This window comes from Pararge aegeria, chromosome 5, assembly GCF_905163445.1.
Source record: "Pararge aegeria chromosome 5, ilParAegt1.1, whole genome shotgun sequence".
In the NCBI taxonomy this organism is placed as follows: Eukaryota; Metazoa; Arthropoda; class Insecta; order Lepidoptera; family Nymphalidae; genus Pararge; species Pararge aegeria.
Window position 1 is genome coordinate 17,312,749 of NC_053184.1, and position 27,022 is coordinate 17,339,770.

The window sequence follows — 27,022 nt, forward strand, 5'->3', positions numbered from 1 at the left end:
AAGAACGTGCTAAATCTAAGGTACAAAGAGTATAGTTTCAATAAGGTAGGTTTATATGCTTTGAGTTGGTCGCCGCTAGAATAGCTTAACGATTTTATTCTTCATGACTTTCACTTTATGATCTCCGCGTAATATTTATTAAGGAGTTTGCATTTAATTGCTCTTTAAAACATTTCAAAGTGTCTCAAAGTAAACATTTTACTGTACATTTTTTACTTTTCTCTTAAAATGAGGCGTTCGCTATATATTTAACACCACTTTTGACATTCAAAAAAATCAAATACAGTTTTGCATAGGTACGTATCAGTTCTAGGCATTTAATGATTAAGTGTTTTTCGTGCATAGAAAGGTTTGTGCTTGCTTTAAAAGCCTGAAAAACAGCGTAATTAATGCTTAAAAAAATCATTATATCAACCAATTACCGGCCTACTACAAGGCACGGGTCTCTCCTCCTACAATGAGAAGCGGTTAAGGCCGTAAACCACCACGCAGGCCCAGTGCGGATTGGTGGACTTCTTTGCGAACATTATGGTGAAGTCAAATATTTCTTTATTCAAATAGGCACATATATGGCACTTTTGATGCGTACATTACATGTAAAATATGACATAGAAGTGAGTTGATGGCGATAACTAAATTCGTCAACTTAAAACTAAAGCTACGAGGGTTCCAAACGCTCGGGCATGCAGGTTTCCTCACGATTTTTTCTTTCACCGTTGAAGCAAGTGATATTTTAATTGCTTCAAACGATTGTAACGAAAGATAAAGAGATGCGTGCTGGGATTCGTACTCGGCCCCTTGAAAGTGAAGTAGAATTCCTACCCACTGGGTTATCACCGCTACTATAATGCCTCACGGATGGGTTATATAGGTTGGGGAGGACAGATCTCCAATCTCAAAGTGCAAAGGGATAAACATACTTGGTATGGCGTTTGATTAGCGAAGTTCAACGACTCCTTATCGCATCCTCTGAAAAGCAGTTGTCTCGCGCATGAGTCTTGTGCGTTGACAGCGCACACATGTAGCGGCGTATTGCCGGAAGCGTTGCGGCCGTTCATATCAGCGCCGTAGAATAGTAGGTGGTCGAGGTGCTGGACGAGACCGTTTCGACATGCCTGGAACGCGTTTTAAACATCTTAGAAGTTGAACGACTCACTAGCAGAATGCCTCCATAAATTTTGACAAATTATATTAAATAAAAAAAAGTATGTGTACTTATGTACACGCGTTAGAAGTTATACTTCTTCGGCGTAACAACAACAAAAAAATTTATTTCCCAAGAAAACGCTTGCTGGGTGTCATATTCGTACTCGTGACGCCAAGGGCAAAATTAGAGCTTTAGTAAGTCTTTGTTCCAAAGCTACAGAGCTACAAAGTAATTAGCAACTGATAGTTTGATATCACAAAATACTTGATATATCCACGCAGAGATTCTCGAAGTTCGAGCTGTCCAAAATTATTTTTATATAGACGTGTCGTCATAATTTTAAATTCGGCGTTTCACTTGTCATGGCGTATCGCTAATTTTGCAGTTTTATCTTAGAATACTAAATAAAAATAAGTATTTCATAATGATTCATTCATTAGATAAATACGATATTTTATCTGTTCTTTGTAACTGTTATCGTGCCTGGTCTCTTAAAGGTCAAAGCTTTAAACTTGCTAAAAAATTCATATGTCTTTTCGTTTATGAAATTTGTTGATTATCCTTCTTTAAGAAGGATAATGAACAAATTTCATGACATTGACCTATAAAGACGTGCCGCTAAGCGATTAAGTGTTCCAGTGCGATGTCGCTTAGAAACCGATTAGGGGTATAACTACTAACAGGTCAACCCGCTACTAAATCAGACTGCATTTTCACTTACCACCAGGTGAGATTGTAGTCAAGGGCTAACTTATAGTGAAAAAAAGAAGAAAAACAGTTGTTCTCACTTTGGGTAGAACCATACAAAATCCTAAACCAAACGGTTTGCACTATAATTGTAGATACAAACATTGTATAAAAAATACCTGGTGAACTTCCTGCCATCCTTGTAAATCAGTGGCCCCAATCGTCGCGTGGTCGTGAAGCAATGTCTCACATAACAATGGGTCGGTTTTATTCGTAACTGACAGATATAAGGGCGTTAATCCTTTGCCATCTTTGTAATTGGGTGATGCGCCAAGTTCTAATAAAGTTTTGACCCCTTCTAAAGAGTTCTTTTCAACTGCTCGATGTATTGCCGTGGTGCCATCTTTAGTTCGATAGTCCAGAAGTGCTCCACCGTTAACAAGGGCTATTAGTACTTTAGCTGGTGATTTAAGGCCAGCTGCTACGGTCAGAGGAGTTTCTGAAATTAAAAAATAATTATCTATAAGTAGACATTTTCTGCTGTTTTTATTTTGCTTTTGACATTAATTTTCTAAAAACCACTCTGTTTTATTCCGGCGTTGAAATCGTCTGTCCATACTTTGACAAAGAAAGGAAATATGATTTAAATTCGCCGGCTATTTATAAGTCGGTGCCTTTATCGGTTATCTCTTGTTATTTTCAAAAGTCAAAGTCAAAAATATCTTTATTCAAGTAGGCCCATAGGTGGAACTTTTGATGCATAGCTATATAAGAAATACACGGTATTGAGATGATGGCGATTACCACATTCGTAAACTTTATTTCTTTTTATTATTTTTATTTTTACTATATGTGCGTATAAGGCCTACATTAAAATAATTTATTTACTCTTTAAAATAATTGTTTTATAAATTTAACCTAAAATAAACGATTTAAAACTAAATAAAATCTAAAACGTCCTCGAAACCACCGTAGCGAGGCACAGTTCCTAAGATGCTGGCAGCATTGCCCCTTTGGATGGCCAAACTAATTCGTTGGCCAAAGTAACAGCCCGCTCTAGGTTCACCGGTAGACTCGATAACCCTTTACTATATTGTTTTTTTTATAATTCTTAATTTTATATTGATATTTATGTTTTTTTTTTCTTTAAAATTATTACTTGTTGTTGTTAAATTCTTTTTATAGCCCCGGGGAGACGAATTGGGCAACTGTAATATCTTCACGGGGTGTGTTGCTAAATAAATAAATAAACAATCAATCTAGTAAAGAAATGTTAAAACTGCGTCTGCACAGTTGGCTGGTATTTCTTAAATTCTTACTAATGGTAATATAATTTCAATATATATATAATATATATGTACTTCGAATTATCAAGCTGCTTAAGCTCAAACCGAACATATCTTTAGCGCTGAGTCTAAAGAAGCCATACCTCTGTGGCTCTCTGTATCTTTTTATGACCAGGTGGAATATCATTTCCTAGTCATTTCACAATAAACTTATATCGCGAAATGTCATGAAAGCTCTTAAGGTCCACAGTAACAGTAAACTAGTCCAAACTAGTTCAAAGGTCTTGACAAAGCCTATCGTATCGGAGAGTCCGCAATAGAATAGGAAAAGTGGAACCGATCGAACGTATAAAACAATCAAAGAAATATATTTGGAACGAATTTTAATGTGAAAGTACACGGAATTTAAAAATATTCACGATTAAGAAAAAGAATCACGATCATGAAATTTAATCAAGAATATCATAAATAAACCAGTTAATTTCAATGCGACAAAAACAAGCTGGTTCTTTTGTAGCAAAACGTGATCACGCCCTACTATTACATACATAGCTACTATAAAGTATTCGAAACGTTCATTAATTAATAAAGAAAAGTACAAAACCTGAAGACGAGTATTCTTATGAATAGCCAATTAGTTTCAGATGCTTTCAAGGTCAGAGTATTTATTACAGATTATCCACGCTAGATTGATACAGCATGGTATCACAATGGAAACTGATACAATAGTATTGAATAAGTTAATTTTTGAGACACGATACTCTTACAATATACCATATGTGAACCATTTAAAGTCTAAATTACTATGACTAGTCGTGAGATTACACGTAACAACTAGTTAGTGCTAAGTAAAGGTGAAACAATGGGAGATAAAACATCAGTACGGAATGATAATGGCTTCTGTATGTATAACAAGTCATTTGATTCTCAATGAACGGAGGCGGTTATTGGGGCGAGATTTGCAATAGTCGTGACGTTCGAATTGCAGAAAGCAGGTGTTTTGACTATTGGATTTGTAGTTCTAATCCAATATCCAAAATCAACGCGATGACATCACATTTGAGTTTAGAATTAATTTTAATCATTTGAAGTATGTAGAGAAAGCCAACCACAGAAATTTAAGTCATAACCATATATTGAAATCAATTTTTAAAGATGGTTTGTTTTTAAATATATTTTATGTTTAAACATTTATCTAAATTATATGAAGATAAAAGAGTTTTTATTTACTGTTTTTACTGTTTAAGTTTTAATTGAATGTGGCTAGTAAAGTTTTTTGGTAAAGACAAAGACAGATATTCAGATAAATGGCCTAATCTGAGCATTTTATTACTATGAATTTATTTCACACCAACGAAGCACAATTTAATTTGTAGCTAATACTTTGTTCAAGACCATTGATTTTACCCAGTAATATTATTTAAGCTCTTACCGCCAGTGTCTTGACAGTGGAAATTGGGATCGAGTCCCTTTGCGCAGGCCTTGGTGATCTTGTCGATTTGTCCGTGCGTCACGTGTTCCATGAACCGACGTAGATTAGCTCGCGAATGCAGTACTTTCATCGTCTTGTCGTCTAATTTCAGCATCTTGTACACTCGCCTCTTGTACTTCAACTGGAATTGTAAAATGATAAAAATTAATACTTTTAGCTTTAATATTGTATTAAATTTATTTGTTTTCTCTTTATAAAACTTATACATTATTAACTTTCTCCAAAAACAGAAAAAAAACAGCATACATTTTCTATTAGGTACTTTACTTTAAGATATCGTCTGTTTTATAAAGAGCTTCATTTGAAGCTTCAATCTGTCAAGTTCGAAATAGTTTTGATCCCACGATGAAACAAAACTTTTTGCCCTTTTAAAATTTAAGGTTTCTTACATATTTTCTCCTGTAATTAATTCTTAAGCGTCCTTAATCTAGCAGCATAGCATAACTTTTGTATTTTCAAGCAACACTAAGCCTCTTTAGAGCTTGCGTAAGTATTAAATATATCTCCATGTAGTATAGGCTTCATAAGAACATTAATTTGAACTTCTTAAATATGTCTAAGACGATGAAATATGTATAATATAAATATAATATAAATATATATGATGGACACGACACTTTTTCTCCGACACGACATTATTCGTTATTATTATTTTTGCTCATGTATAATTTACGGTAAAAATGAAATGAAATTACTGTTTGCCAAGCAAAGCAATAAGTTCGTGAGTGTAATAAATTCCTAGCTATATACGCGTATTATTTGCTGACTAGACGACTGTGATCTATGGGTATATGAAATTTTATGGGTCTGAGTTACGACCTACGTGGGAGTACGACTTTGCTGGTAATTGTTTGTCTAAATAAGGAAGGTTGTAGGCTTATGTGCACCCACGCGGTTTACGAAGTAGCTGACATTCATTATGACAGTTTTTAAATACTTTAATATTTTATGTAGAGCGATCCGTGGAATCGGTTTGCTCTATTTTCTGTGTTTTGTATACAATGTAAGGGTGTCTCATTAAAGCTTTACCTCTTTTAATACAATTACACAGTAATAGTTGTGTTAATACGAATTACGTTAATCGCATTGGGTATTCCGTAATACCTGTAATCCCTTCCGTAATCCCGAATTTTATTAGTCTTCGATAACGAAATAATTATTAACAAAGTAAGTATGTCCTAAGGTCAATGATTTTGACAGTGTATGGTAGTGATAGCATAATATATTTTCAGTTTACTTTGATGGCCGATTGGCGCAGTTTGCAGCGACCCTGCTTTCTGAGCCCAAGGCCGTGGGTTCGATTCCCACTACTGGAAAATGTTTGTGTGATGAGTATGAATGTTTTTCAGTGTCTGGGTGTTTATACGTATATTCTAAGTATTTATTATTCATAAAAAAAATATTCATCAGTCATCTCAGTACCCATAACACAAGCTACGCTTACTTTGGGACTAGATGTGTGAATTGTCTTAGTATATTTATTATTACTATATACTATATAATCTATATCTAATATCTATAGTATTTACTATACTATAGAATCGTAGAAACCTATGCAATTCAATCAATATATTTAATAAATTTGAGTGCCCCTCTTAATCATTCACAACTTCAAATTAGATATCCCTTGTCGCTTATACCTTTAGTAACTTTAGTAACTTTAGTACTATCCCTACTCCAATACCTCGTAAAGTTTTGTAGAAAACCATCGTGGCGCTTAATAAAATATGCAAAATAATGAAAAACTTAGTTTTTGTGCTAAACTTTTCTGTAACTGTTAAAAGTTGGTCCCTAGTAGACACCAAAGCAGGTCATTCAATAAGTAACTTTAGAGGTTGCGACTCTTGAGTATGAACCGCGACTACCATGATTATATTGTTTATAAATTCCGTCCTATTTGCCAATACTTTAGAAATTTTCGGATTCAAAATCCCAAAAGTGTCATCCTCATCATCATCATTATATCAACCCATTACCCACTACAAGGCACGAGTCTCCTCCCACAATCAGAAGGGGTCAAAATTCAAAAAATTCAAAATTCAAAATTCATTTATTTCAAGTAGGCCTAATTTATAAGCACTTTTGAAACGCCAAGTCAGTTTGTTTGTAGTGACTCTACCACCGGTTCGGAAGGCAGATTCCACTGACAGTGCCGGCAAGAAACTCAGCAGATTGCTCTTTTCCAACATCATTTTATAGTGTAAGTTTTTTTAACAATCTTCAGAATTTTTCTGTTTTGTTAGAGATGATTTTGGCCTGCTTCCAAGCAGCCTTGTCGTTTAGGAATTCATCAATCGTGTAGTAACCATGATTTGTTTGTCAAGGCCGTAGTCCACCACTGGCCCAGTGCGGATTGGTGAACTCACCTTTGAGAACATTATGTAGAACTCTCAAGAATGCAAGAATCATCACGATATTTTCCTTCACCTTTGAAGCAAGTGATATTTTAATAACTTAAAACGCACATAACTTAGAAAAGTTGGAGATGCTGGAATTCGAACTCGGCCCCTCCAAAGTGAAGTCGAGCTCCGGCCGACTGGGCTTGCACCGCTTCAAAAGAGTACTTTAATATAATTGCAGATGGGATAAAATATCACGTCACCTGACAATACTCTGATTGGTTTATTCCATCACGTCGCCACGCCGGAAACGCACCATAAGGGCTATGGACACATCGCGGCACTCGAGCACGCTAAATAACTGGACAGTTTAATTTCGCCGGTAAAACCTGTTACCAATTTGAAGAAATGTTTTCCCGAGTGCGTTCAGAGAGGCCATCTATGCCGGTGCATGGGTGATGGAGCAATTATAACTAGTTTTTACGGAGAGGCCGTGTGACTCGATAGCGATCGTAAGCATCTCAAAAATGTCACCGTCTGAGATGATTGACTAACCAAGAAAACTTGAAGTACTGACACACATGCTTGCTAGTTACTACTTGCTTTAGTTTAATTAGTAAATAATCCTGAAGCTTGGTCCGCTTACAACTTTTTTTTAAATAACAATAACTAAACACAGAATTAAGAACATGCAGAAACCGCGTACACGATTGGATTTTAGCATCATAAACCAACCCACTTTAGGAGTGTTGGTTACTTCACTCCATTTAGCAGTTGACAGTAATTATTTTACCTCTAATCTTCTAAACTTTTAACATAAAATGGGAAAAGTTTATGAGATGGCAAGATAACGTGGTTACAGTTTTTGGACACACGCACTACATGCAATTATGGCTGAATGAGGGTTCTGTATGGTCTTAATTCTGTGTAAGTGACGGACGGGCCAAGCCGATAGCCAACCATTACGGTTAGACAAAGATACATTTTTTTCTCCCTGTGTCGCGGAAATCACTTACTTCCAATAATACACATACATAGATAAATAAAGGTAACTTGATAAAAAAAAACAATCATAAGCTTAGCAGATAAATTCTGCTGGAACAATAATGACAAAATGTGTTGTTTTGTGTGTGTGTGTGTGTATCTGTGTGTATGTGTGTTTATTGTATGTTATATTTATATATATAACATAAGCAATGGGTTGATATAATTGATGCGCATGTCTAGTAATCGAGCGTACTAAAAAGTGGTTAATGCTCGCACCTAGTTATTTGTAAGGTTGACTAGTACTAGTTTCCATTGTATCAGAAGTCAGAACGTGATGAAAACTACTACTTTGTATGATAAGAATTAATTACCAGAACTAGTTCATAAAGGTTTTGAATGCAGCAGTTAGTAATTTGGTATTGCTAATATGTACTGTTTCGTTAGTCAGTATAGAGTGTTCGGTTATGTGACCCTCTGTGGTCAGGCTAATAATTAAAAAAAAAAAAAAATATTTTACTTTACGTTAGCCCTTAATTATGATACGGTCTAAGATAGTAGCGGGCTAAATTGTTAGGGGTATGGCAGTTATATGAAACATTTCCCTACTCGGCTTCAACGCGACATCGTACCGGAACGATAAGTCGCATAGCGGCACGTCTTTGTCGATAAGTAGTTACGACATAAACCTCCCACCAGACCAGACCAGAGAAAATAATAAAATATAAATTCCTAATTTGACCTTGCAAGGGATCGAACCAGCTTTAATTCACAGCGCTCACAGCTGCGCAGCGCGGTCGTCAAAATCCTAAATCTAAAGTTAGACGGCCGACTGGCGCAGTGGGCAGCGACCCAGCTTTCTGAGTCCAAGGTCGTGGGTTCGATTCCCACAGCTGGAAAATGTTATTGTGATGAACATGAATGTTTTTCAGTGTCTGGGTGTTTATCTGTATTTTATAAGTATTTATGTACCTATACTATTTATAAAATTATTCATCAGTCACTTAGTACCAATAACACAAGCTACGCTTACTTTGGGGCTAGATGGCGATGTATTGTCGTAATATATTTATTTATTTATTTAATTAAAGTTCTTTATTTCAAGTAATGGTTACTTAAAAGCCTATTTTAAAAGCTCATTTGTTAAGTCAAAGTTGAGTATGTCTGTTTGTAGAGACTCTACTGAGGCAAGGCAGTTTCTATCGAGAAGCTTGCTGCTCTTTTCACTATTTATCTTGTGGGAGAACGGAACTGACAGCTTCACGTTACCTCACTTGAAATAAATGTATCTATTTGTATACTACCCTCAAAGTAATAAATGAGTTAACACATTCCTTTAAACACATTGGTTAATCCAAAATTATCTTCGGAAACATGTAATTTAAGCGTATTACTGAACCAGACAAATTATTTTGTAAAATTCGCAGACGATTTGCTGATGCCACTCGTTTACGTACGACATAACGACATGTCTAATTAAATGCATATACAACGTGTTACCGAATTACGAAAGACTGTTGCACCCTGCATAAGAATATTTCATATGGAATCACTCTGTATAAATATTAAATCTATTCAACATTTATTTCTTGTCCATTGCACCACCTTCCTCTTTTCTATGTTTTTAATTTTACGCCTTTGGTTGCCTGGAAGAAATCATTATGTAGCGATAGGGCCACCGAATTGTACACTCTTGCCATACTTTTTTCTTTGGTGTACATTGAAAGTGTATTCATTAATTCATTTATTCTTCCATACAAACTAATTCAAAACATTCTAAAAATGTTTATTCATAACAACCCTATTAAAGATAAAAGACTGACACGCGCATAGTACCTACGCTACGTGACACGTACCTAAGAAAGTGAGACGAGTCACTTGATTTTAATATTGCATGTGATGTTAGGGCTGTATTGGCGTTTCGGTTTAACAGATTTTACTTTATTTAATATTTATTTATTTAACTCTTTATTTGTACACCACAATGAAATGAGGATAACAAAAAAACAATAGAAATACAAAGACAGATGTAGAATACAAAGGCGGCCTTATCGCTTAGTAGCGATCTCTGCCAGGCAACAGATAAGTCTCAGAGGCAGCAAATAATGTATTTCTAAGCCTGTTAAGTAATATTTCGGTTTTCATTTAAACTTTGTATGCTTAAGAAAATCTCAGTGCCTTGCAGCCTGGAGTTTGGTGTTTGCCACTCTCGTGCCTCGCGTCCTTACCTCAAGGTGTCCGATGGGTCCGTTGAAGGGGTAGTCTCCGAGGCGCCGCTCTTCGTCCAGAAACTTCCCGGCCTTGCCGTTGACTGGTGGGCAGAACAGACCATAGTTGAAGCTCTCTTTCAAGTCCTGGAAATAATGGAAAACAATGCCTTAGAACCTTATTTAACCGCTTTCATTTGCTTCTGCTTTGACAATACCACAAGTAACCTGTATGTTGGTCCGGGTTCATTTCTGGAATAGCGGTTTTGATAAGATTTTCATAGCCAAGCTACGATTATATAGAACGACCAGACGACCGTTTATTTAAGTTAGAGACATAAAAGTTTGCAGTTGTATTATAAATTGTACGCGGAAGAGGTCGTGGTCAATGTTAGTGATAAATAAACAACCAGAATTCATATCGGCAAGTATCGAGCGAAGCCTTAACGAACCGGGAACGATCTAGAACACCACGATTGATGGATGCAAGATGAGCGGAATGCCACGTCCAATGCAACATTGGATTGCAAATGCTTGCATCCAGAAAGCAACACAGCCCTTTAAGGCAGAGAAGCATCCCTCTCAACCACAGTACTTGACCACTGGGTCAATAACTGTATAACAGTATTATTGTGCATGAATTTCTAATTCTTTATACATATTTTTCCACCCTGCTAGATTACCTGGTGAACTGAAATGTTAACGGGGTGATTTCGATGAGTTATCACCTCAGAGTTTGTTAATACACATGGCTTCAAGGACCAGGAGGATGTAAGGCTGGAGTTGAAGCTATATAACAAATTAATGTTACACTTGTGTTATGTCTGTCAAGTGCACGAGATAAGGTCGTCACGATTTTCTAGTACTAACACGCTATTTAGTCAATAACGTTACGCTATCGTCAAAATCGTTTTGAAGATGCAATTACTTCGCTACAATTTGTTATTTTACTAACGAATTATAGTTTATAACGGATGCATGGGATTCATTTTGATTTGTTCCGACCCTCGACAACAACTCTACAATCTATGATCTACAGTACAGTTAAGTCGAAACCTCCCCTCTCGTGAAATGCCAAATATTTTACATGGAATGGGAACGCCACGATAACTCCTAGACGTGTTGTTTGATGGTTTACATCGGGTCAAGCCGACGGGCTAAATAAATGACCGCTCCGCCATAGATTTATGATCGGGCTGCAAAACTATTCTGCCTACAGTCTGGATATTAATTAGGTCGTTCAAAGGCACACATAATTCAACGATAACACAGTGACAATAACATAAAACTAAACCGTGTCCCGGTTAAATATTTATTAGCGAGCGGCGGCGTACGGTTGTAAACAAGAAAATAATAAATGCTGTCGTTATATTTTGTGTTATTCTAAATTGGGCGCTTGTATAATAGTATCCATTGCATTAATTAGTCGCAGACTATTAGGTTACCATTCCATAAACTAAAGGATTTGAGTTTGCGTAAAATAACAAATTATTGAACAGCTACGCTACCTGGTACGAGAAATAGAAGTTGCGTTTTAGAAAGGATACCCTTCGTTCGTATAATTTAACTTTCGAGGCTAACTTTGATGCGAAATATAATAACAACTTTATTAACTTTCATTTATGAAGAAAGAGATGTCAATAACTCGAGACCACGGAAATAAGAACACACAGAAACCGTGTACATGACTAATATAAAAACATCAAAAACCACTCCACTTTAGATTTGTTTCTCGAACAATCGGTTAGTTAATTTATACCATTTAGCAATTGACAGTAATTATTTTACCTCTAATGTTATAAGCGTTCACCATAAAATGGGAAAATAATTGTGACCTAGCAACATTCCGCGAGAGTAGTTTGAAACGTGCGCGGGGCGTTTTCACTTTTGGACACAATGCACTGCATACAATATTGGTTGAATGGGGATTCTGCATGTTATTAATATGAAATTAAGAGCGAGACAAAATCGCGTAAGCAAAGAATTAAACTATAGGTACTTTGACCAGGAAGCCAAATGAAAAAGGCGCTGCAGAAGATAATAGACTATCAAAGATAATAGATATGCCCGTTTCCAATAAACCTAGGAAACTCTTAAATCTGATGCCTAATGATTTGCGCAACGAAAAATGTTTCACCAACTCTTAGTTGATGACTAACGTCGTTAGGCGCCATCTAAATTCGCGATACCGATTCGGCGATGCATTATGCGGACTCTTAAGCTGACACTTGCCAGATGTGGTATGATAACATAATAAATTATTTTCGTTTTTTTTTAAATAACCTGAAATCCATAATAATATGATAATACAAACACAAACACCACACCTTGTGGCAAGAATCATAGACGAGTTACGTTATAAGAGTTGCTTAGTGAGATCCGATTGGTGAAAGGAAATGTATTCTAGGAATCTTCTTTACTTAGGCTTTATCTTGTCCATCGTTAGTCAAAACGGGCATATATCATTTAATGAGATATCGGAGTCTTCCAACAAAAGCCCCGCGAAATGGTGCTCTGTTTATAGGCCATGGTTTTCCACTTACCATAAGAGGGCTGTCTGCTTAATCCATCAATTATTACTATACCTAAAGAAAAAGTATTAAAAGATTACCGAAGTCGTCGAATAGATTCGACGACTTCCAGCCTCCCAAACAAGCCGGTTTCCGTCAAGTACCATAGACAACATACATACAGAAGACCGAAGAGTGTAACCGGCCACTTTGCTTAGCGTTTTTGGGAAATCCTTTGATTCGGTGGAAACCTGGGCTGTGTTAAGTACAAGTCACTGCAGAGATGCCGAATTAACTACAGGTACATCGAAGTTTTAAAGTGTTTGTACAAATACGCCACTATGTCAGTCCATATACAGGACCAGACTACGAAACCGAACTAACTGCAGCGAGGAGTGCGACAGGGAGATGTTATCTCCCCGAAGCTGTTTACCGCTGCTTTGAAGGATCTCAAGATATAACAATGATTGTTAAATTGTAAAAAGATGTTGGGAAAGAGCAACTGCTGAGTTTCTTGCCGGCTTCTTCTCGGAGGAATCTGCCTTCCGAACCGGTGGTACAGTCAATACAAACAGATATACTTTACGTTTCAAAAGTGCTTATATAAGGCCTACTTGAAATAATGAATGAATATACTTTGTTTGCACACCACAATAAGTAAATACAATTTGGTGGCCTTGACGCTTCATACACGCACAATGGCGAAGAAAACAAATACAGAAAATAAATGAATTTTGAATATCGAGTTTTGAATAGAGTGAGCAACGGCGGAGAAGAGAGTTCCTAAGATCTTCATAAAGTCGATATCATTGTACATCAACAGAATTACGAGCTTGTAACAAGTCCCCGGCCACTGTTTATTTTATAATGGAGCAAACGGCGAGATTAACAAGTATGATATATTGTGAGCCAGCTAACAACTCTGTTCACAAGAGTTATTATAGGAAGCGACGAAGTGATAAACTGTTTATAAGCGAAGTTAGGAATTTATGAGGTGTAATTTAAGTGGGTTGAAAGATAAAGATGAGTAAAATTCTTAAACATATCAATAAAATTATGTTGACATAATCATCGTGTTTAATTGAACATCTAACATTCACTTTTACCAAAAAGGGGTTATACCATCTGCTTATTGTATTAGTCGCACTTTCTTTAACCAACGCGATCTATTAATATACACTGCTGAAAATAGGTCATCCATCAGACATCTACTATAATTTGTTACTTATGAGTGTATAAAGGTACTTAGTACAAAAAAAATAAGATTAAAATTATTGAACGGCTTTAGCAGTTATTATTATTATTATTATTACAGAGTTGTTACTTGGCTCATGATATATCATAATCGCTCGATAAAATATAAACAGTGGCCAGAGACGTGTTCTTTGCACGTAATTGTGTTGCTGATCTACAGTCAATTCCCTTTACAACATTCCGGTACTCAAATTCTAATTGAAATCTTTATTTGCGTTATTGCAGGTTAACAAATTTGATCTTATAATAAAATATCTATGTTTTATTATAAGATCAAATTTTAAAAATTTTAGCAGATTTTAGCATGGAACTTTCGCATGGATTAACAACACAATTACGTGCAAAGAACACGTCTCTGGCCACTGTTTATATTTTATCGAGCGATTATGATATATCATGAGCCAAGTAACAACTCTGTTTACAAACATTATTATAGGAAACGAGCGATAAATCTATAATAACAAAGCAGAAGTTTTCTAGCTTGAATTATCACTGGAATAACCTACTGGTTTTAAAGATAGCCCAATTCTTTAGGAATGCTACCTTATTCGTTCTTTATAAGGCAAGCAAACAATGTGATAGTGCGGCCGGGCGATGCGACGCGAATAATAAATGTATAAATTACATCATATCTACACAGTTTTCGTTTATGATATGTATTATATTTTAAATAAATTTAGAGTTCCGTCTCCGAAGGGTGCTAACGGGACCTTATAACTAAGCCTCCGTTCTTCGTCTGTCCGTAAATATGAATCGTAATAGATAGAGTTGAAAATATTACACTGACATAGCTTTTTTAATTCCGGAGGTAAAAAAGAGCCAGTGCTACTCACTGGTAAGTTCTCTTTCTGCCTGTCAAAATAAAAATTGGCTTTTATTTTGACAGGCAGAAAGAGTCAGCTGTTTTATTTAGCCGAATAAGCACATAGACAAACATTTTAAAGATTGGTTTTGCATACAGTAAAAAATCTGTTATTTTGACACTTTAATTTTACTTATTTGTATAAGTGTAGAAACAAACAAACATACAATCCAATAATGTAAACCCTTTCGCGGTTCGAGATACAAGTAGTTTCCAATAAGAGCGGAGCGAGCTCAAAAGGTTTTTGCATTGACCGTACTCGGCACTCGACAGCGGCCGGTCGGTTACTCCGCCATGTTTGGCGTTTCCGTAACTTTTTGCCTTCGCTGTGCGTCATACCTTATGATCGTACACTAGATAGCTGCTTAATTCGTTTTCCCGAATGTACGAGAGCTTTTGTTTTGTGAGTCTTGTCTCGTTAAGTCTTGCCCACAGTTATTTATCGTTAACTCCAAAATTATGTATCAGCGCAACCAGTGGCGTGCACTTCATACATGAACAAAAGCACTGCCTACCCTAAAAATTTTGTATAACTCATAAGAGGTGAAGGATTTTTCCCTTTTATGCCACTGAACACAACTTCTTTTGTATCGTGAATACATTTTCATTACTTTAAAATATTTCTGAGCCGTATGTATACAGCCTGAATGCAGAACCTTTTACCTAAGCCATATCATCATCATCATCATCGTATCAAACCGTAACCGGCCCACTATAGAGCATGGAACTCCTTTGGCGACGAGAAGTTGAAGGTTTAGGCCGTACTCCCCCATTATGAAAATTAAGCTTAATTTGCTATACTCCGCGAACAGCAGGAGAATCTGTATGATGTAATTTATAATTTCTTCTGGCTGACACATTTGGCTATTTTTTTACTTAACAATTATTCATTGTAAAGTCAACATCTCCTGAGGATGCTCCGGTTTCGGAGTGAAACGTGCGTAGAGGGTACATTGCGGAGGATCTGTTTGGTGTGGAGTATACGGATTGAAAAAATTATAAATTACACCATACAGATTTTCCTGCTGTTCGCGGAGTATAAAGTTAAAGTCAAAGTCAAAAATATATTTATTCAAGTAGGCCCACAGGTGGCACTTTTGATGCGTACATAAGAATTACACGGTAGTGAGATGATGGCGATAACCACATTCGTAAACTTAAAAGTAAAGCTACGAGGGTTCCAAACGCGTCCTGGTCTAAGAAGAAGCCAACAACAAACTTAGCCGGGTGTTTTTTTTTTTTGTTATCTCACAATGTCATTTTAAATTATTAGAAGAGCAACCTAGTTAGAGCAATAATTTACACCCAAGCTTTTTTATCGTTTACGTAGTCCTTTATACTATAATAGGACTTTTCTATAAGCTTACGTTTAATACAAACTTTGAACTTTTTAAGAGACATCTCCAAGAGGTCAATTGGTAGTTTATTGTATAATTGTATTTTATGTAACCTAGCATATTGCTCTGTAAGTTTATTCTTACTTCTAATGTTTAAATTAATGATTTGACAACGTTTACGGAAATGCCCCACAGATCATTTGTTTTTTTATTAATTAATAATTTAAAGGCTTTAATAACGTCAGAGCCACTAACATGCGTGAATTTAAAAGAATGGTTACACTCAAGCACATTTTTCTTTAATAGAGAGAGAGCCATATCTGGTGAAGAGTGTAATGATTCTGTTGTGGAGACGGGAATGTTGGTAAAGAAGGTTTCAAAAGCAGTAGCCACCTCGAAATCTGTTGTTAAGGCTTTATTATCTACATTAAGTTTCAAGTTATTATTTCGTGGTGTTACTTTCCCGTCTCCTCATTAATTAATATTTATTTTCATAATATATTATGGATTTCCGCAAAGTAACGCCTGCGTCTGTCCAATACGTACTCCCACATGCTGGTGAGGTGCGGATTGGTGGACTACATTATACAGAACCATCAACCATTAAGCCCTTGATGGTTTTCTCAGTGTATGCACATGGGGATTTTGTGCCAATGAGAAAAGTATCGGCACACCTTTAAGAGTATATCGAAGCTAAAGTAATACCTTAAATAAATATTCGTCAGATGAAAACTAATATCACGCCTGAACTCGCAGCTCATCCCCAATCTCACGACTTACTAAGGTTACCAGGTCACCGGGATTTTTAAGACTTTTCCTTCCTTCCTTCATACCTAGTACCTACTCTTGATCGGGATATTCTGATTCTGAAACTTAAAAAATTTAGATTTTCACATTTGGGCTATACCATACTTCATCATCCTCATATCAACCCATTATCGGCCCACTACAGGACTAGGGTCTCCTCCCACAGTGAGAAGGGGTTAAGGCCGTAGTCCACCATGCTGGCCCAGTGCGGACTAAAATGCGAAAATTGTACTGATCGTTATACAATTTACTACATATTTAACTTGCATCCTAGAAATAGTCATAGGATAGGTATTAATAAATCATAGGGTAGGTGCTAGACCGATAAAGGCGCAATTTTGCAAAAAGATCGCTGGCATCTAATAATACAAATATTTAAAGTAGCTCTGCTCAGTTTTCGATAAAGTGGTGATATCCTAGTAGTTAAGACTTCCACCTCCCTTTCGAAGGTATCTAGTTTGATGTCCTGTTCGATAATCGGAAAGTCAGAAAGATACATCTAGCATTCGGAGTTATGTACGTTTTAAACAATAAATTATATATACTATGACAATACACACATCGCCATCTAGCCCCAATTTAAGCGTAGCTTGTGTTATGGGTACTAAGATGACTGATGAATTTTTTTTTTTATATAGAATAAGTATAATATAAAAATACTTATTCTATATAAAAAAAAATATAAATAAGTAGAATATAAATATAAACAGCCAGACACTGAAAAACATTCATGCTCATCACACAAACATTTTCCAATAGTGGGAATCGAACCCACGGCCTTGGACTCAGAAAGCAAGGTCGCTCCAATCGGCCGTCCAATTATGTTGTTTTAACGGTGAAATAAAACATCGCGTAGTGGGAAAACCTGCTTGCCCAAGAGTTCTTTATAATGTGCTCAAGGGCGTGGTGATTTCTACCGCACCTTGCCAGCGTGGTGAACTACGGCATAAACCCTTCCTATTCTGAGAGGAGGACCGTGCCCTGTAGCTTGTATCATCATATCAACCCATTACCGGCCCACTACAGGCAGTGGCGTGCACTCCATACATGCACAAAAGCACTGCATACCCTAACATTGATATATAACTCGAATAGGAGAACAATTTGTGCCGTTTTATACAATTTTCCTGGTGTATGCATACCCTGGTAAGAAACCCAATGCACGCCACTGAGTCTACAGGGCACGGGTCTCCGCCGAAATGAGAAAGAGCTTAGGTCATCACGCTGGCCCCGTGGATGAGAGTGGACGGTTATAGCCCGGTGGGTAGGACTTCAACTTCACTTTCGTGGGCCGAGTTCGACTCCCAGCACGCACTTGTCACTTTTCTTAATAGCTTGTATGCTGGGTTGGTATTTGATAATGACGACGGTAATGGTCACTATCACATTAAACTAGCGGACTCTTTCAAATAAAAACTGTCCTGATAAATTCGAAACGCTATACCTCCTCTACATGTCCCTTAGGTAATTTCCTTGGGATGAATATGTTTTTATAGGTCACATCGAATCCGTTGATGTCTATTTATTCAACAATGAACGATTTTAACAATCAAACATTGATTTTATCGTTGATACTATTTGTTGTAATACGCAAATTAATAATTAATTGTACGTTATCTTGTTCTGGTTATGAAAGAAAGGAGTTTCTAACAAATTTTAACTTAAGCTATGAATAAAATACCTCATGATCTGTTTGTTAAAGCCTAACTCGATACGCATACGGTGATCGGATCCGAAAATTATACAAAAAATCTTAACTCGGCTTAAGACTTGTGGTAGAGGCGTAGCGTAGCTTATTAACTACATAACGCAATGCATTTATTCGATTATTATGCTTTGTCTAATTTAGGATGATAATTTTGGCAAATTTCGGCCAGCAGTGTTAAGTTACGGTGATATGCTCGTGGTTAGGATTTTTCGTTCGAATCCCGGCACGCCTAAATTTTCAATGTTATGTGCGCTTTAAAAAAATAAATATCATTTGCTTTAACGATTAAGGAAAACATCACTAGGAAACCTGCATGCCTGAGAGTTCTACATAATGTTCTCAAAGGTGTGTGGAGTCCACCAAACCGCACTGGGCCAGCGTGGTGGATTACGGCCTTAACCCCTTCTCCAGTGGCGTGCACTGGGTTTCTTCCAGGGTATGCATACAGCAGAAGAATTGCATAAAATGGCCAAAATCCTCCTCTTATACGACCTATATATCAATTTTAGGGTATGCAGTGCTTTTGTGCATGTATGAAGTGCACGCTACTGCCCTTCTCTATGTGGGAGGAGACCCGTGACCAATAGTGGGCCGGTAATGGGTTGATATGATGATGATGATAAAACCCTTAGACTTAACTTTTGACGACCTAGTACCCCTCCATAGTAAACGTAACCTTTACAATACTTCGGTTTATTATACGTAGCATAAAGATGCTTGGTTTTCCTAATCCTAAGGTTGCCTGGAAGAGATCGCTACTAAGCGATAAGGCCACCCTTTGTATCCTACTTTTTAAGTTTATTTTTGTTGTGTCCATTGTTTTTTTTTTTACTATTTGTGGTTTAGAAATAAAGTGTTTAAATAAATCAAAAAATAAATGCTACTCCCAGTCCCAATGTACTGTATGGTGGGTTCAATGGAAGGCGAGAAATCGAACCTACGACCCAGTGACACAGCAGACGTCAACGCTCTTCGTCTCGGCCATTGTATGCAAACAGCGGTTTAATTGTTATCTTCCAATACACCCACGATACAGTTACGCCAATTTTCTAACCCCCGATGCAAAAACGACGGGGCGTTATAAGTTTTACGTCTCTATGTGTGGTTTTGTGTCTGTGTGACTGTGGCATCTTATTTCCCGAATGGATGAACCGATTTTGCTTGTTGTTTTTTTGAAAAAATCAGTCCAAGATGGCCGCTGCTACAACATGGCGGTTTACATATTTGTGATGGCGGCTATTTTGACTTGAAATTTGTCATAGTGTATCGTATTGACTAGTCCAATACGATGCAAATTGATAAATTTCAAGTTAAGCATGGCCGACATCACAAAATGGTGAATTTCCTTTTTTTTTTCACAACTCCCTCAATATGGGTATCAAATTCAAAATACTTGACTTGTTGAATATTGTAAACAGTATTGAAAGTTAAAAAAAATATATATTTATATGTATTTTATGTTATTGATTGTACCAATTAACTATGACTATCATCAAATTGACGTATTTTATATTCCATTGAGTGCAATCGGTGGTGGTAAGCTAAATCGCAAGGCGGCACGTCTATATCGGCAGGGTGGTAACTAGCCACGGCCGAAGCCTCCCACCAGCTACTACTCTCATAGTTAAACATATTTTTCTGCATCGACACGTACGAAACGCGTTGTATCCTCTTTTCTAATACGTAAAAGTCTACAGTGCCCATCCAGCTTCAGTCTCCCCATAACCTATAATCTGGTACTTTCAAATCAAGAGTCAATTGGCATCTTCTAGGCAAACCCCATTTAGGCACTAAATACATCGCTCAATTGCATTGCAGTCAAGCCCTGATCTATATATATAAAAAAAAAGTTACGCTACTCGATATCTAATATCTAATAGTACACGCGTGATAAACCGCAAGGAGAGCTCTTTAATAGAAAAATTAAGTCCGTAAAGAGCAAAGTAAACAGCAAATAATGAAACGAGAGCGTTCGGAAGGGAAGCAATCAATTTACAGCGCGCCACGGCTTCAGTAATTGATGTGCGGCGCGAGCCGACTTGACGGGCCGCTATGGTCCGTTCGAACACTCGCTAATCTGCCAGGCAAGTTGAACTGTACTGGCTTGCCATATTCCTACAACGATACACACATCACCATCTAGCCCCAAAGTAAGCGTAGCTTGTGTTATGGATACTAAGATACAGATGAATATTTTAATTAATAATATACATATAAACAACCAGACACTATAAAACATTCATATTCATCAAAATTTTTCCAGTTGTGGGAATCGAACCCTCGGCCTTGGACTCAGAAAGCAGGTTCGCCCAGACGGAGGACGCGCCAGAGAGGAGTCGCCACAGTGAAACATCATCATCATCACCTCAACTGATTCCAAAATACAAACAAGGCTCCTGGGCCGCTTGCTTCCAGCGGCTTCCAGCGAACAGTGGCGTGCACAGGGTTTTGACCAGGGTATGCATAAAGCAGGTACATGGCATAAAATGGAAATTTTCACCTCCAATATGACTTATACAAAATAATTTGGTTTTTGAGCATGTATGAAATGCACGCCACTGCCAGCGAATCGCTTGAAATCATCTGTTCACCTCGTGAAACACAGAGAACCACCTAGATAACTCTAGGGTTAGACAGTTCTATAGACAGCTTAATTTTTGTTTTTGTCCAAGCCCTAGGGAAATAGAATCGAGTTGGTGGTTAATTTTTATGAATTGTTGTTATCTCAAGTTATTTAATATTTATACTATGGCGATGGCGATGTGTGTATTGTCGCAGTATATTTATTTCTATTTATTAAATGTGCTTTACTGTAAAAAAGTGATAAGTAAACTTAAAATGTGTTAAAATATAATATTAAATAATAATAACTTTATATTTATTATTATAAAATTTGTGTCTTTATATTTATTATTATAACACATTTTATAATAATAAATATAAATACACAAATTTTGTAAACATTAAAGAAAGCTGACTTGAAAGTCAAATGAACGCAGCACCGACTTAAAATGGGACAGTGGTCAGCTGATAGATGTTTTGTCACATTGATGTCAACCCCAAGAATGCGCATGCGCATTGCTACAGATCTGCGCTCATAAAGAGTGATGGTGAAACTTTCCAATTAAGAGTGCAATAGTTTTTTTCAGATACAATATTGAGGGGTTTCAGTGTTATATGTACTTAAATATATTAAAATAATATTCATCAAGCGGTTATAGCCTAGTGGTTACGGCTTTAGCTTCTCTTTCAGGGGGACTGAGTTCGATCCAAGACCTACTAAAGTTCGGAGTTATGGGCGTTTCAAAATGTCAAAAGGTGAAGTAAGACATAGTAAGGAGGAGGAGTCCTTCTCTATAATCATCTCAAAGGCGTGTGATATCTACGATTGTGCAGTTGGATAGCGTTGTACATTGCGAACTAAACCTTTTTAAGTCTGACAGGATGCCCGTGCTTTGTAGAGGCTCTTCCTGACCAGATAAAATAACGAAATTCCTAAATTAATCTTGGCCATTCGAATCCTGGACCTACCACTTAAGATACCACGGCATTTACTGCTGCGCCAAGGAGGTCGACCTGTTCTGAGGTTTATCTGTTCTCTTTGACCTAGAACATTTTACCGACTTAACCTTAGCATGTCGCCTGGGGGTCGATATAGACTTCGAACTTTGTGTTTCTACTATCTACACCATAACCCACATAAAATAAACATAACGATATAACGTTCCGTTCAAACCCTTTCGTTACAGAACTTCGAATATTACCTTGAGTGTAACCGGCGTCTCATAGTTACAAAATCGATAGAGTCTTATTTCTTATCGTTGATATTTTGACACATATTCGAGGGTGTTGCGCAAACATTTCGCGATGGCTAATCTTATCTTGAGAAATATTGAGTTTGTATCTATCATGTTTACTTACGTTTCACATTTTATTCACTTCAGATAATACAGATGTATTTCGTCACATGGATTTACAGCCACTTGCACCAATATTTAGGTCACTGTTGATAATAATGACAAATAATTGTATGAGCTCAGCATTTCAATGTCGTTATATTTCGCTTATGCCGCGAATCTTTTAGTGCCTGCAACACTATAAAATTTCGCAGCACCCAGGAATAGAACCGAAGACCTTGTGATCCGCAATTGACATACTAACCTTCTTATAACACTACGAGGCTTTTCCTAGCCTTTTCTTACTAAGCACATATAAATAGAGAGGTTTTAGTAACAGTCGATATCAACAATAAATAAGTAACCCAAACAAAACATCTCAGTAGTGAAAGTAGAACATGTATCATGTATCGAAAAATGTAGCGTCATGCGTGACTTGACTCGAAGCGTGTACTGGAATTAAGTAAGTAAGCCATAAAATCCGTTATCTGATGGAAGGTTTACTGCGAATAAGCACTGGTTATACACACAGTACGTGATAGCCTAGTGGTTAAACACCTCGCCTTCCTTACGGGGAAACCGAGTTCGATCTCCAGCATAACTTAAATAACAGCAAAACAGCATTTTCAATATAATGATAATAAATAAATAAACTACGACAATACTCACATCGCCATCTAGCCCCAAAGTAAACGTAGCTTGTATTATGGGTACTAAGATAGCTGATGGATATTTTAATGAATATAATACACAGAAATACTTATAATATACAGATAAAACCGGACACTGAAAAACATTCATGTTCATCACACAAACATTTTCCAGTTGTGGGAATCGAACCCACGGCCTGTGGCTCAGAAAGCAGGGTAGCTGCCCACTGCGCCAACCTTAAAAGAGCTGCCAAAAGTTACTTAGATAAGTTAATTAGTTTTACTTTGTATGATAATCAACTTATACCGACCACAGATTATAAACAATTTTGACCAGTCTGAACACAGATACCAAATGTACATACAAAGGCAGATTTGCTAACATTTGTACGTGTCAAATATAGTATGGTAGTATGTGTTAAGTTTAATTGATACTAGCATTTTGAACTTCTCTGGAGAAATTATAAGTATGAGAAATTTCATACCCTTTCGTTTGTCAAAAGTTATGTTTATATTTGGAGATATATGTTACATTTTATGTATAAATTTAAATTTAATTTAAATTACATATATCGTTCGCTATGTACCATGTAGCGATAAAGCCTTCAAATTGCACCTGCTAAAAAAGTTTTTTCATTTATTCATACGTAATGTAAAGAGGTCACTAGAAATTTGATATACCAACAAACATTTCCAACATGTCTCTTTGCGTTCAGTGCTGGCGAAAAGGCTGACAAATTGTGACAGAAAACATGCATGCAGTTTGCTAGTTAATTAGGCCATTCTTTTAGAACTCGCGCACCTACTTACGAGTACAAACTTTCCGACAGAGTGACTTTTTGAGGAGAACTTAATTAGATGGCAGTGAGCCAAAATGTGTCCTAGTTTTGGTACGAGATGTTTTTTTAAATTGTGTACGGCTTAAATGTTCATTTAGTTTATTTTTTCTCAATAAAAAACATTTTAAAGAACCTTTATTGACGACCTCCCTGGCGTAGCGGTGGACTTCTGGTCTGGGAGGCTTCGGCCGTGGCTAGTTGCCACCCCACCGACAAAGTCGTTGCGCTAAGCGATTTAGCGTTCCGTTACGATTTCGCGTAGAAACCAATTAGTTTTATGGGTTTAATTAAAGTGCCATTTTTGAATTTAAAAGGACAGAGAATATAACAAAGGCATATCCTTTTTATCGCAAGGAAATATAATAATTAAACAATAAATAATAAAAAGTACAGAATCATCATTACTTAAATTATTCTTAATTCAAACAAATGTAACAGCGTGTGTACACTTATCGAATTATAAAGAACACTTGTACAACAGGTTCCAACGGAAACATTAAAGATGAGATAACAAATAAATTGCCTAATTATATTGACAGTAACATTTGCTGGTACCCTGGTAACGGAGCCAAGGTCTGCGTCGAACATTTTGATAGGAAGCTGTGCCAATTAAGTGGCTAAATGTATAAAGGAGGCTAAACGCAAAACAGCCGGCCTACCGACAGTCTGGGACTTGGATTTGACGCCTGAAATACATAAAATTTCACTTTGTGGAAAGGCATACTCAGAGACTGTATCAGGGAATGTATGTCTTTTTCACATTCAATTTAGCAATTCATTATTTTCCAGATCTACTGACGGAAAATTACAATATTTGTTTTAACATGGATATTTTTTTATTCAAATAGTCCGTGATTTTATTTTACAATTTACTTTACATCGCGCTGCAACTGTTTTTGAATGAATGAATATACTTTTATTGCACACCACAGAAAGTACATTAAAAAAAAAGTACAACAAAACAAGATAGGCGGCCTTATCGCTTGATAGTGATTTCTTCCAGGCTAACTAATCGCGAAGAAAACAAATACAGAAAATAGGTACATACCGTACAAAATATTTCATTATTTAAATAAATATATATAAAACAATACTTGTAACTAAATATAAATATAATATATAAAAATGATATTTACATAAAAATAAGTAAATATCAATTTTGTTTTTTCGAAATAAAAATTATCCTTTGTCTGTCCCCAAGCAAAATTTCGGCATGATCGTTCTTCTGTTCAGAAGTAGGTATAAGTATAATATATGAGTATCAACTGGAGAAATAAAACGAATGGGCCTTATTTAAACAATTACTCATTTTAGGGGCTAATTGCGTTACCGAAAAGTTTATACAATTCTAACGAAAATGCAAATATTTTTATACTAACAGGACATATATTATATAATAGTCAAAAACCTAACCACGCAAGTCCAATTCTCACTTGACTTGTTTATAACCTCTAAATTAATTTTTATTATCAATATTCCAGTGTTGTAACACTTTGACCCCTCGCAAAGAAACTATACGTCTTGGGGCATAACTGCTTATATTACCGCAGTACTCTCGATACAAAATCGGCTATCAATATCGATTCCATGTTTATCGATTATTCAATCGAGCCGCTCCATCGGCGGTATCGATAAAAATGCATACCTTTGTTCAACATCGGGTACTCAGTTACAGTTACTCGCGATACAGGAGATACGATATTATTGCTAAAAGCCATGGAGCAACACTCATACGAGAAGACATGGCGTAACTACAGAACACTATAGTAATATCGTGTCTTGTATAATGTTTTATGTGATCGTTCATTAATATTCCTAATTCCTAGCCTTAAATTTTTTTAATTAGATATAAAAAAATTGCAGACTAGGAAAAATGCAAGGTGATTTTTTGTAATCTTACAAAAGCGAGACAGATAAAAGAAAATGATACAAATTTATTATTATATTCAGGAAATAAGTAAACACCCTATCGCTAGGGCGAGCGATTGAGTTTTTTGTATTAGATCTTCGGTTAAATACTAAATGGTGAAGCTAGTCGTGAGGTCCAAAACACCATGAACTATCTAGAACTTAATTTTGTATGGCCTATTGGTCTAATAGTAGCACATTCTGCGGATAGCTTATCCCCTTTTTTGAGGGGGAGACTGCTTTTTGATACCAGCCCATACCTGGAGAGTAGGTACAAGGCTACAATTCTGCAAACAATAATAACGGAGCTTGTACGAATGCTCCCGATTCGATGGTAATAAAAACATATGAATATAGCCTTCTTTATTTATTAGGTTTACATTTTCAGCTTACTTATTAGTATGAACTAAAAGGTATATTGTTACAATTAAGCTTAATTTTTAATACTCCGCGAAAAGCAGGTTTCAATCTTTATACTCCACACCAAACAGATCTTCGGGAATGTACCCTTTACGCACGTTTCGCTCAGAAACCGGGGCATCTTCAGGAGATGTTGACTTTATATCATCGATTTATCACTCGATTTTATGTCATCTTCATACCCTGTGCATACCCTCTATGCACGCCACTGCCAATCGGCCGTCAAAGAGGTTGGAAGAGGTTGCATCAGCAATAAGACCGCCTTTACCAATATCTTTTATCTATCTATATATCTATTATAATATATAGCATTAATGGAATGTTACGTCAGCGGTACTGGCTCGGAGTCGTCTGGGTGCGAGGTTCGCGTTCTTAATTTATAAATTACACCATACGGATTCTCCTGCTATCAGTGGCGTGCACAGGGCTTTTGACCAGGGTATGCATAAAGAAGGAAAATGGAAAAATCCTTCGCCTTTATGAGTAATACAAATTTTTGAGGGTATGCAGTGCTTTTGTGCATTTATGAAGCGCACGCCACTGCCTGCTATGTATCATGGATTTACGCAAAGTAACGCCTGCTTCTATGCAATATGAACTTAGAGGTATAATAACTTGAAGATATGCTATCGAAAGGCACTATTTGGTCAGGTAAAACTGATGATGAAGACTACGGATAGTGATCGGTA

At 36.5% G+C, this 27,022-nt stretch overlaps 1 protein-coding gene across 7 annotated transcripts in view; it reads right to left on the reverse strand.

Moving 5' to 3' along the window:
- The window catches only part of LOC120624094 (SH3 and multiple ankyrin repeat domains protein 3), a 194,556-nt gene that overhangs the window by 24,366 nt on the left and 143,168 nt on the right, over positions 1-27,022 (reverse strand). For all 7 annotated transcript variants that reach the window (XM_039890444.1, XM_039890443.1, XM_039890442.1 and 4 more), the window contains 4 exons: positions 10,164-10,289; positions 4,553-4,733; positions 2,014-2,333; positions 921-1,115 (listed from right to left, as the gene is read on the reverse strand). In XM_039890444.1, coding sequence (XP_039746378.1) covers positions 921-1,115; positions 2,014-2,333; positions 4,553-4,733; positions 10,164-10,289 — 822 coding nt within the window. The remainder of the gene's footprint in view (positions 1-920; positions 1,116-2,013; positions 2,334-4,552; positions 4,734-10,163; positions 10,290-27,022) is intronic.